Source organism: Bos mutus, chromosome 25, assembly GCF_027580195.1.
Source record: "Bos mutus isolate GX-2022 chromosome 25, NWIPB_WYAK_1.1, whole genome shotgun sequence".
NCBI lineage: Eukaryota > Metazoa > Chordata > Mammalia > Artiodactyla > Bovidae > Bos > Bos mutus.
This window is the reverse complement of record NC_091641.1, coordinates 2765304-2778057: the sequence shown is the minus strand read 5'-3', so window position 1 is coordinate 2778057 and position 12754 is coordinate 2765304. Positions and strand designations below refer to the sequence as shown.

The window sequence follows — 12754 nt, the reverse complement described above, 5'->3', positions numbered from 1 at the left end:
ACACATCTGAGATATACCCATGATGTTGATGTTGCATTATGCAGTTTCCTCTGTATGTAACCTACTACATGAATATGTATGAATAAGTTACTTATTTTTCTGTTGACATTTGACATTTGGGCTGGTTCCAGTCTTGGCTATTTTGGATAATACTGTTATGAATTTTCTTGCATATCTATCTTGGTATACTCATTTCAGCTGGGTATATTCCAGAAGTGCTGAGGGAAAGCATATGCTCAATTTTAGTGGACAATGTCAAACAGCTTCCTAAATTGTCTATGCCGACTTACACTACCACCAGTAGTGTAGGAAATCGAAACTTGTTTGTACCTCAAAATATGGTCAATTTTGGAAAACATATTAGGTGCAACATTCCTGTCTATTGTATCAAATTTGTTGATCATGTTCTTCCAATGTCCTATATTCATACAAATGTTTGTATATGTTTGCTCTCTCTCAGTTACTGAAAGAAACATGCTAAAAATCTCCCATTTTGACTGTGGATTTGTCCAGTTATCCTTTCAGTTCTGTCAATTTTCTCTTTGTATATTTTGATATCATATTACTACACACATAGAGATTAGAATTGCTTTATCTTCCCCGACTCTTTTAACTTTTTAAAAACTTTTATCTTCATTGACACTTCTGGCTGTATTGTGTATGTTATCTGATAATTTAAAGCCTTTGACTGTGTGGATCACAATAAACTGTGGAAAATCCTGAAAGAGATGGGCATACCAGACCACCTGACCTGCCTCTTGAGAAACCTATATGCAGGTCAGAGAACTGGACATGGAACAACAGACTGGTTCCAAATAGGGAAAAGAGTACGTCAAGGCTGTGTACTGTCATCCTGCTTATTTAACTTATATGCAGAGTACATCATGAGAAACACTGGGCTGGAGGAAAGCACAAGCTGGAATCAAGATTGCCGGGAGAAATATCAATAACCTCAGATATGCAGATGACACCACCCTTATGGCAGAAAGTAAAGACGAACTAAAGAGCCTCTTGATGAAAGTGAAAGAGGAGAGTGGAAAAGTTGGCTTAAAGCTCAACATTCAGATAACGAAGATCATGGCATCTGGTCCCATCACTTCATGGCAAATAGATGGGGAAACAGTGGACACAGTGGCTGACTTCATTTTTCTGGGCTCCAAAATCACTGCAGATGGCGATTACAGCAATGAAATTAAAAGACGCTTACTCCTTGGAAGGAAAGTTATGACCAACCTAGACAGCATATTAAAAAGCAGAGACATTACTTTGCCAACAAAGGTCCGTCTAGTCAAAGCTATGGTTTTTCCAGCAGTCACGTATGGATGTGAGAGTTGGACTACAAAGAAAGCTGAGCGCCGAAGAATTGATGCTTTTGAACTGTGGTGTTGGAGAAGACTTTTGAGAGTCCCTTGGACTGCAAGGAAATCCAATCAGTCCATTCTAAAGGAGATCAGTCCTGGGTGTTCACAGAAGGACTGATGTTGAGGCTGAAACTCCAATACTTTGGCCACCTGATGCGAAGAGGTGACTCATTTGAAAAGACCCTGATGCTGGGAAAGATTGAGGGCAGGAGGAGAAGGGGACGCAGAGGATGAGATGGTTGGATGGCATCATCGACTCGATGGACATGGGTTTGGGTGGCCTCCAGGAGTTGGTGATGGACAGGGAGGCCTGGCGTGCTGCGGTTTATGGGGTCACAAAGAGTGAGACGCGACTGAACTGAACTGAAGGCTCTGTTTTGAGGGTTACTATTTGCATAATGTATCTTTTATTCATTCTTGTAATTTTAATCTTTATTTCACCTTCATTTTTAAGTCTACCTTCACTGGGTATAGAATTTCCAGGTGAATAATATTCAGCAATTAAAAAGAACTGAATTACTGATACATGCAAGAATATGGATGAATCAAAAAACTGCTGTGCTGAAGAATTCAAGTATGAAGAGTACATACTGTATGGTTCCATTTATATGAAATTGTATAGTGACAGAAAGCAGGTCAGGAGTTGGGCGAAAACTGCCTGCAAAGGGGCATAAAGGAATCTTTCTAGATATGTTCTACATCATGACTGTGGTGGTGGTTATATGGGTATATTCATTTTTCAAAAGTCACTGAACTAAATATACAGTTAAAATGTGTGCACTTATTATATGTAAATTATACCTCAATAAAGATGATTTAAAAACTTAAACGCTTAAGGGGATGACACAATAGAAATTATTAATACAGCTAATAAAAACAACTCTGCCTAAACAAATCCTCACTATGTGTGCAAAACAAAGTTTGTTGAACAGAAAAATACATCTCCAAAGTTAGTAGTTTTCCAGAATTAGTTGTTCTTAAAGAAACTCTATTCAAGTATATTTAAGATCCGATTTAGGAAAAAAAACACCCCACAACATTAATTTGATATGCATGTTTGGAAAATACGGAACTGATCATATATACAAATATAGCTAGGATTTAAAACTTCCTAAACAACAACACATTATGGCTATAATCACTACCAACTTAGAATATGCTATCAATAATAGCTTAAAAAATTGGTATTTCTTCTGTTTTTATAATTTGCATAGCTTAAGCAAATTTATTTTCTCTATTTATCTGCTTAATAAAATTTTCTAAATTTTATTTATTTATTCTTTGGTTGTGTCTCATGACATGTGGGGCCTTGGTTCCCCAAACTTGCACCCTCTACAGCAGAAGCACGGAGTCCTAAACCACTAGACCACCGGGGAATTCCCTGCTCATTTTTAAATGCTCTGAAAGCCATATATATAAAATTTTATCTTTTGCTGGGAAAAGTCTTCATAAATACAAAGTACTATCAATAGCAAAACATAAAAAAAGGTACAACCTCTTCCATGGACTTTATAATCTTCTCTACTCATCAGCGTAACTGTTTTCCTTTTAGCCTAGGTGTAACTGTGAATTAGGATCTGATAGGAAATTTCACATGCATTTAGAAATCTTTTTTTTTTTTTTTTAATTTTATTTTTAAACTTTACATAATTGTATTAGTTTTGCCAAATATCAAAATGAATCTGCCACAGGCATACATGTGTTCCCCATCCTGAACCCTCCTCCCTCCTCCCTCCCCACACCATCCCTCTGGGTCATCCCAGTGCACCAGCCCCAAGCATCCAGTATCGCGCATCGAACCTGGACTGGCAACTCGTTTCTTACATGATATTCTACATGTTTCAATGTCACTCTCCCAAATCTCCCCACCCTCTCCCTCTCCCACAGAGTCCATAAGACTGTTCTATACATCAGTGTCTCTTTTGCTGTCTCGTACACCAGGTTATTGTTACCATCTTTCTAAATTCCATATATATGCGTTAGTATACTGTATTTCTGTTTTTCCTTCTGGCTTACTTCACTCTGTATAATAGGCTCCAGTTTCATCCACCTCATTAGAACTGATTCAAATGTATTCTTTTTAATGGCTGAGTAATATTCCCTTGTGTATATGTACCACAGCTTTCTTATCCATTCATCTGCTGATGGACATCTAGGTTGCTTCCATGTCCTGGCTATTATAAACAGTGCTGCGATGAACATTGGGGTACACGTGTCTCTTTCCCTTCTGGTTTCCTCAGTGTGTATGCCCAGCAGTGCGATTGCTGGATCATAAGGCAGTTCTATTTCCAGTTTTTTAAGGAATCTCCACACTGTTCTCCATAGTGGCTGTACTAGTTTGCATTCCCACCAACAGTGTAAGAGGGTTCCCTTTTCTCCACACCCTCTCCAGCACTTATTATTTGTAGACTTTTGGATCGCAGCCATTCTGACTGGTGTGAAATGGTACCTCATAGTGGTTTTGATTTGCATTTCTCTGATAATGAATGATGTTGAAATCTTAAAGAAATGAAGGGTCCCTTCCCTTTATGAATCAATGAATTTCCCCGTATTTTAAACACTGTACAGTCAAGGAATACATGTCCTAAAATTCCCTGTAAGGCTAAACCACAGTCTTCTGGAAAAAAAGAAGTTAGGCCTTGTATGAGGGGGCCAGAAATGCATTAGCAGCACCTTAAGTACAATCAGAACATACAGCCCTAGAGGAACTGTACTCCTCTGCGATCACCATTCCTTCAAAAACTGAGAACTACCACTGTTCCCACCCTCCTGTCTCTTAAGATTCAATCTTCTTGTAATGGAAGACTCTTAAACTTCACTCATGCCAGCAGGTATCACCATTTGACACAAACTTCTAGTCTGATGAGTCCTTTTAAATCTGATGTTCTGAGGTCTGAAAATGAAACATTTCTGGACTCTACATGGTACAAAACAGATTAATTTCAAATATGATATAACAAGACTAAGGGAAAAAGCAATGATGAAAGAGAGAAAACGGGCACACTTACCTTGTCCCCGGTGGCAGTGGAAATTGTTTAAGTGAATCACCTCTTCACTGCTGTTTCCCTCTGCCATTTTCCAACACAGACATACACCTATGTGCTTGCTAATATCTAAACATGGCGACCACCTATTCCAAAGGGTGTGAAAAAGAAAAAGAGAATTATTAAGAATGAAGGAGTATCTTCCCACATATCTAGTCAAGATAGCATTCTCAGCTTATAAAGTGAAAGTGAAGTCGCTCAGTCCTGTCCAACTCTGCGACCCCATGGACTGTAGCCTATCAGGCTCCTCCATCCATGGAATTCTCCAGGCAAGAGTGCTGGAGTGGACTGCCATTTCCTTCTCCAGGGGATCTTCCCAACCCAGGAATCGAACCCGGGTCTCCCGAATCGCAGGCAGACTCTTTACTGTCTGAGCCACCAGGGAAGTCTTTATAAAGTGAAAACACCACTAAAAAGAAAAATTTTTTTCAGTCTTTTAAATGAATAACTAAAGTTAACAGAAGAGGAAAAACTAAAATTAAAAAAAAAAAAAATTCCTGCAAAAGAACATACAAAAGATGAACAAAGGATCAAAGACTAGATGGGATATACATTTTTAAAAAGTGAAATTCAACAAAAAAATAAATAAAAGGAAATAAAAGATATTCTAAAAAGTAAAATTAAAAACTCAATTACTACAACCTACTGAATGGGAGACAAATATTTGCAAATCATAACCCCTAATAAGGTGCTAAAATCCAGAATATATAAAGAACTCGTACATCTCAATGGCAAAAATCACAAATAAGCCAATATCCCAAATTAAGATATTAAAAAGTGCTCAACATTACTATACATCAGTGAAAGGCAAATCAAAAACACCTCTGCCTGTTAGAATGACTATCATTCATTCAAAAAGATGAGAGATAACAATGCTAGCAGGATATGGAAAAAGAAAACTCTACACCGTTGGTGGGATTATAATTGGAATAGACACTATGGAAAATAGCATGGAAGTTCCTCAAAATTTTAAAAACAGAACTACCACATGATCCAGCAATTCCACTTCTGGATATATAACTGAAGGAAATGAAATCACTATTTTGAAGATATCTGCACTGCCATGATCACTGCAGCACTATTTACAATAGTTAAGACTTGGAAACGACCTAAGTGTCCAATGACAGATAAATGGGTAAAGAAAATGGAATAATATTCAGCTACAAAAAACAAGGATATTCTGCTATCTGTGACATGGTGAACTATTCTGTCTCTCCATAGAAACTGTAAAACATCACTGAGAAAAATTAAAGAGTAAATAAAGGAAGAGACATACACATTCATGGGTTGGAATGCTTGATTATCTTATGTAAACATGTCAGTTCTCCCCAAATTGGTGTACAAGTTTAATACAGCCTTACTCATATTTTTTAAATGGATATGCACTAGATGATTATAAAACTTACAAGAAAAAGCAAAGACCCCAGAAAAAGCAAAGCATTCATAAACAAAAAGACAGAGAATTTATACTATCAGATATTAAGTCTTGTTATAAAGCTATAGTAATTAATGCAATGTAGTATTGGCAACGGAGAAGGCAATGGCACCCCACTCCAGTACTCTTGCTTGGAAAATCCCATGGACAGAGGAGCCTGGTGGGCTGCAGTCCATGGGTTCGCTAAGAGTCAGGCACGACTAAGCGACTTCACTTTCACTTTTCACTTTCATGCATTAGAGAAGGAAATGGCAACCCACTCCAGTATTCTTGCCTGGAGAATCCCAGGGACAGAGGAGCCTGGTGAGCTGCCGTCTATGGGGTCGCACAGAGTCGGACACGACTGAAGCAACTTAGCAGCAGCAGCAGCAGTATTGGCTAAATAAAACCAATGGAACAGATCTGGTTACATGTGGACATTTATGACAAAAGTAGCCTTGCAGAGCAATGTAAAAATACGATTTTTAAACTGTATGACACTGTACTGGAAAGCTGTAATTTGGGAGGATAGGGAAAATCAAAGAACTAGACCTCATCTATATGCCTTAGACAAAATAATTTTTATGTGAACTGTTGATTTAAATGGTAAGGTAAAATAATAAACTTTCTGGAAGATAACATAAAATACCTTCAAAAATCAGACCTGGGAAAGATATCTTTTTAAAAATAATAATTTATTTATTTTAATTGGAGGCTAATTACTTTACAATATTGTGGTGGGCCAACTCCAGTACTCTTGCCTGGAAAATCCAATGGATGGAGGAGCCTGGTAGGCTGCAGTCCATGGGGTCGCGACTGAGCGACTTCACTTTTATGCATTGGAGAAGGAAATGGCAACCCACTCCAGTGTTTTTGCCTGGAGAATCCCAGGGACGGCGAGCCTGGTGGGCTGCTGTCTACGGGGTCGCACAGAGTCGGACACGACTGAAACGACTTAGCAGCAGCAGCAGCACTGTGGTGGTTTTCGCCATACATTGACATGAATCATCCATGGGTGTACATGTGGGCCCCCTCCTGAACCCCAGTCCCGCCTCCCTCCCCATGGAAAGATATCTTAAACAGGATAGAAAAAATGTTGTCCACAAAAGCAAAGACTGAAATATTGTACATTAAAATTAAAAAAATATTCTATTCACCAAAAAATTATTAAGAGTGGTGGTGTCCAGCGGCTAAGACTTTGAGCTCCTTATGCCGGGGGGCCAGATTCAATGCCTGCTCAGGGAACTACAGCTCACACGCTGCAACTAACAGAGCCCACACGCCACAACTAAGACCTGGTGCAGCCACATAGATAAGCTCTTTTTCTTTTCTTGTAAATGGCAAGGTTAGAGAGGAAAAAAGTCACCATCAGGGGAAAAAAAGAGTGCTTGCCCCTCTGAAACAGTATTTGGGGGTCAAGAGGAGAGGATTATTTAAGTCTTTCTGTAGTTTGATTTTTGAACCATTTTCTTGCTTTATTCTGATGGACATCAGAAGAATGAAAATCAAGTAAGAACCAAAGGGGGACAATTTTAACTGCTACGGCACCTTTTTAGTTCCAAGATTCTATCTGTAACCTACCGACTCAAGGTTTTTCTTCTCAAGAAAATCTGTTTTCTTTGTCTTCCTGAGAGAAACCACGTGCTTCAAAAGAGGTAGGCCCTAAACTATGTCTTCTCATAATATGATGTCTATAAAGAGACAATCAAATAATGTCAGAATTTTTCAACATAAGATACTACAGTTTTATAGCAAGACTGTGTTTAAATATTACAACAGAACTTTCTGGTACCTATAACTGGACAAAGGTATCTCAATGTTTAAAAATTATAAATCCAAGCATAAGCTTAGGTATCTCATCTGAACTAACAATAATGATGTTATTTCCAAACGGCACAGTATAAAGGAAAGAGCTTTGGTGTCCACTTTCAACTGCCTTTATTCAAGTGTTTTTCTTTCCAATACAACTTTCAAAAAGTACTTTGAACACTTAATTCCAATATCCAAATTTCCTATTTCTTTTTTTTATCACAACTAGATTCCTTCAATTTTACACTGGAAAACAAAGGAAAATGTGATTTATTTTATATCTAATTTGGTTAGACTGTCAAGTTTGTAGTTAAGCAGATTACCAGTGCTGCTTTAAAAGCAAGATTCCTCATCAATGGCATGTACAGTGGTCCCAAGCTGCAGTGAGAAGAGAAGTCTGATAATGAAATTTCTACTCCTGACTAGCTTCTCTGTAAAGGTCATTTAACTTCCTGACATTCAGTCCTCTCATCTGGGCTCAGATCAGACTAAGTATGAACCCAGGTTTCACCAACCAGTCATATCAGTGACTATGCATAAACTGCTTAATCTTTCAGGCCTAATTTCTTTCTTCATGAAATGAGAATACAGCTGTTCTGAAATTGAGTTAAATATATATAAAGTGTTTAGTACAGCACCTGGAACACAGTAAGGGCCACATTATGACTATTATTATTGTGAAATGGAAAGAGCAGATGTACAGTTTTGTTAATAATAAGGGTTGATAATAAAGCCCAACCAGGGTGGGGGTGGGAGGGGTTTATTCTCCTCTTCCAAGCTACTTTTCACTAGTACTGTAACTATTCACATACAACTTTTACTTCCTTCTTTAGGAAATTTTATTTCCCCTCTGGAAGTTAACAAGAACCTATACATGTCTTTTTACTTACTGATCAGACACCAAAGTGGAGTTCAGAAATAGGAAATGCCTTTCATGAAAGAACAGTTCAATTATTTCTTGCCTTTAATTATAAAAATACATTTATGATTATACTTTATGGTCAAATATACCAGTTAAAGCTTCCAAATTAGAACCAAAAATTAGCATGTATTCATCAATTCATTACTCAGTGGAGAATTTTTTTTTTTTTTTTTTTAAGAATCTCATGTGGTAATATTGAAAGAGTTTAAGAAATCTGGATGGTACTCCTTCTATGTTCCTTTCCACTTCCCACAATTGTCGTGTCCTAACGATCTTTTTTTAAACTCTTCTCTTCCTTGTATGAATGAATCAACACATGATGAGAAAGAGTTCACATTTTGTTTTCTCCATATGCCCTTGACTCTGTCTTATTCATAAGTGTACTTTCAGTGTCTCACAGTTGTTGAATGAACGAGTGACTCTGAAAATAGCTTCCTCTGCCAGAGACTGGAGCTGTTCATCACAGCCATATTTAAGTAGTCAAGTAACGTGGCTTATGTGACAACAACCAGTTTCTCATTCTCTTTGTCAGTTATAAAGTATTACACAATGTAGTGTAATAAAAAATTACATCATTATAGAAAATCTGGAAAACAAAGGAAGTCAGGAAAAGATGGGAATCATCCATGGTTCTCTCATGTCAAAACTGCATCTTTGCTTCCTTGTGACCAGAGTCCTTAGGTCTGTCTTAAACAAACTATTTCCTTCTTATTCCTCTATTCACATCACTTCTCCGCTTTTCCTTTCAGATGCTCCTAATACTGCATGGTCCTGGGGTTTTGTGGTGTTGCTGCTTTCCAGAATAATCTCCAAAAATATGCCCATCACTTTTGCAACATTGATTTTGGGGTAATTAAGGAAAGCAGGGCAAAGGAGAGCCAGGCCAGGCTGGGAGAAGCCGACATGCCCAGGTTATACCAGCCCCCACAAACCACTTCCAAGCATATTTTTTTAAAATGTCTATAAATGATTACTGCTCTTCATTCAAATACTAGTTTCTCATCTTAATATTTAGATAGCCATTCTTTGTAATCCTGTACTAATATGTAATCAATATCAAATTAACACAAAAAAGTTGATAATGGTTATTTCTAAGCAGTAGGTTTATATTTTTGCTTCCTTAAATTTTGATTTTTCTGCACTAAACTGGTATTATTTACTTAACACTTAAAGAATCTGTGTTATGCCTCATAGGGAATAACAAGGAAAATCCAACATGGATCTTGCCTCACAGAACTTCCATCAGTGAGAGAAAATATGCACACAATTGAGTATACTACAAAGTATGGTCTTTACTGCAATACAAAGACTATTACAGTTAAGAGAGATCAGGCAGTCAGGGAAGGCTAAGGGGAGACAGCAGTATTTAAGCTAAACTGAATGCTCTGCCAGTTCCATGCTTAGTTTTAAGACAGTAGCACTTCCATCAAGGGCTCTGGAAGCCCAGAGTGACCATGTAAGAAGTCTGACTACCCTACTGGAGAGACCACATGGAAAGCTCTGACATTACATGGAGAGGGAAAGGCAGCTGGGCCGTCTTCCAGCAGCCGCAGACAAGGCATTTGAATAAAGAAGTCATTCTGGAAGTATATCCTCCAGTTCCAGCCACTGTGGCTGACAGCATGTGAATAAAAAAAAAAAAAGGCCCCGGTGAAATCTTCCCAACTTCCTGACCCACAAAACTGCCAACAAAAAAAACTGTTGTATTAAGTCACTAAGCTCAGAGGTGGTTTGCTAACAGAAAAGTGAAGCAGAGCTCTAATTTTTATTTTCTAACTCAATGGGAAGCAATGCAGAGAGCTGTGCTTTAGGAACAACGACCAAGCTGCAATGTGTAAGACACTGACTGCAAAAGACATCCAGAGGCAGGAAAACCCAGTAAACAAGAGCCAGTGAAGTGGGAACTAAAGGTAAAAGGTAACAGCAAGCAGAGGAAGGAAAAGATGTAGGATACTAATTATAAAGGTTAGACTCAATGGGACTTTTTTTTAAGGACACAGCACATGGCATATTTTAGTTCCCCAACCAGGGACTGAACCTGCACCCCCTGCAACGGAAACTGGGAGTCTTAACCACCGGACCACCAGCAAAGTGCAACAATGGGATTTCATATGTAACTGGTCATCAGGGCAAGAGGACGCAAGGAGTCAAAGTTGACCTCCATGTTGAGATCAGATGACTGGACGATGGTGATACTATAAAGAAAGAACAATGAAGTTGATGAGTTCAGAATAAGAAAATGCAATGCACGTTAATTTCAAGATACATACAAAATGAAAGAACTAAGGTAAAATAGCATCCATAATCAGAGATGATATGCAAACAATTAGTCTGGAGTTCAGGTGGTTTCAAAGAGCTCTAAAAATTCTGTTCTCAGTATCTTTTTACAACACGAAAGGTTTTAAACCAGAAATTATTCAAAATTTTCAGTGGGTAGGCTAACGAGCTTAACATACAACATTAAGTTTTTTCCTCCAATTGTCAACTGAAAATTGGTTCGGAAACTGGGATGGATAAGCAAGCATATCCTCAATCCACAAGGAAGAAATCAATGTTTTCAACAATATTTTTACAGTTGAATCCTCCGTTAACTCATGACATCCTGCCCCTTCTATCCCAATACTGTCTACAAGTTGTACCCCCCAATGAATTTTCATATAGCACGGAGTTTTGTTTTTGTTTTTTAAACCACAAATCTCTTCATGGCAGAACCAAAACCCTTACCATGGCCAATGAAACCCTGCCTCACATGACCTTGCTGACACAGCCAGCCCCACCTCATACTTCTTTCCCTATTCACCATTCTGCACAAACCACAGCTCAGGTCCTAGAAAGTGCCATGAAATTTCAGGCTCTTCTCTCTGCCCCTCTTTGACCAAATTAACTCTATTTATTCTTCAGTTCCTCATCTTAAAATTTCACTTCTCAGAGAAAAACCTTTCCAGACTACCCCCAGTGTCTGTTCATCTGTCTCTTACCCCTTCCAAGTACTACCACAATAAAACATTTAGGAAGCTATGCTTAACATCCACCTCCTTTGCTAAAAAGAGTTCCAAGAGGGTAGGGAACTGAAAAAGTGTTAGTTGCTCAGTCATATGCGACTCTTTGCGACCCCATGGACTGTAGCCCATCAGGCTCCTCTGTTAATGGGATTCTCCAGGCAAGAACGCTTGAGTGGGCTGCCATTTCCTTCTCCAGGGGAATCTTTCTTACCCAGGGATCGAAACCCAGTCTCCTGCATTGCAGGCAGATTCTTTACTGTCTGAGCCACCAGTAAAGCCTCAAGAAGGTAGGACCCTTGTGTAATTCATTTCCAAAGCCTCAGGACACAGCACACAGCCTGGCAAAAGTAAATACGCCAGAACTTCTTGAATATTCACAGGTATAGCAGGATAATTAGGAGTATGAACTCTGGAGCCAAATGGGTTCGAGTCCCAGCTTAGACCCTTACAAGGTAAGTTATTTTTTCAGCACCTCATTTTCTCCCTCTTGAAAATACGGGACGACAAAAGCCACGTTATCGAGGATTCAGAGTTAATATACGGAAAATCCTTAGAACAGTGTCTAGCTAAAGAAAATTATGACGTCTGTAAAGCTCTTACCACAGCCTAGAACACTAAATACTCATTAACATGAGCACAGGCTCTCTCATCCACCCTATTTCATAAACTTTCAGTCTTCCAGACTCATAGCTCAACTTCCTTCATTACACTTCTCCAAACGGGCTGCAAGGCTTCTTCTCTTTCTGCAGTTGCTGCCTGCCTTCAGGAGGAAACTATAAAGGCTCTATTTACGTTAACAGGGAGCTCCGAAAGTCTGGCCCCAGGCTCTCAAGCTATTTCCTTAAATCCAGCCACTTCCTACTCCCAGCTACTATAAACGACTTCTGCAAAAAAAAAAAAAAAAAAAACAAACTAACGGAGCAAGGCTGTTTCTCCGCGGTCTTCCTGAGGCCAGCGTTCTGAATGCGGCCATGCCCACTCCCAGCAGCGCAAGCCATCTTCTCGTGGTATCAAAAAGCTTAGGACCAGCCCCCTCCAGGCGCTCCTCACGACGCACCCCGACTGATCACAGCGCTCCACTCGCTGAGGTCGGCACCCTGCCCTGCGGACGTCGCGGAGACCCCTCAAGGCTCTCAGCGAGCTGGGTCACGAGACCGGAGCGGCCCAAAGTTTTCGACAGTCGCCCCACGCGGCATTCGAGC

General features: G+C 39.2%; 1 protein-coding gene across 6 annotated transcripts in view; it reads right to left on the bottom strand.

Annotated features, from left to right (window-relative positions):
- The window catches only part of RNF216 (ring finger protein 216), a 120782-nt gene that overhangs the window by 107250 nt on the left and 778 nt on the right, over positions 1 to 12754 (bottom strand). For 4 of the 6 annotated variants that reach the window (XM_005887323.3, XM_070362782.1, XM_005887324.3 and 1 more), the window contains exon 2: positions 4370 to 4491. In XM_005887323.3, the coding sequence (XP_005887385.1) occupies positions 4370 to 4436 (67 nt within the window). In that variant the 5' untranslated portion in view covers positions 4437 to 4491. Of the gene's footprint in view, positions 1 to 4369; positions 4492 to 6100; positions 6219 to 12754 lie in introns of all 6 variants that reach the window. The other 2 variants (XM_070362781.1, XM_070362780.1) reach the window with 2 other exon arrangements.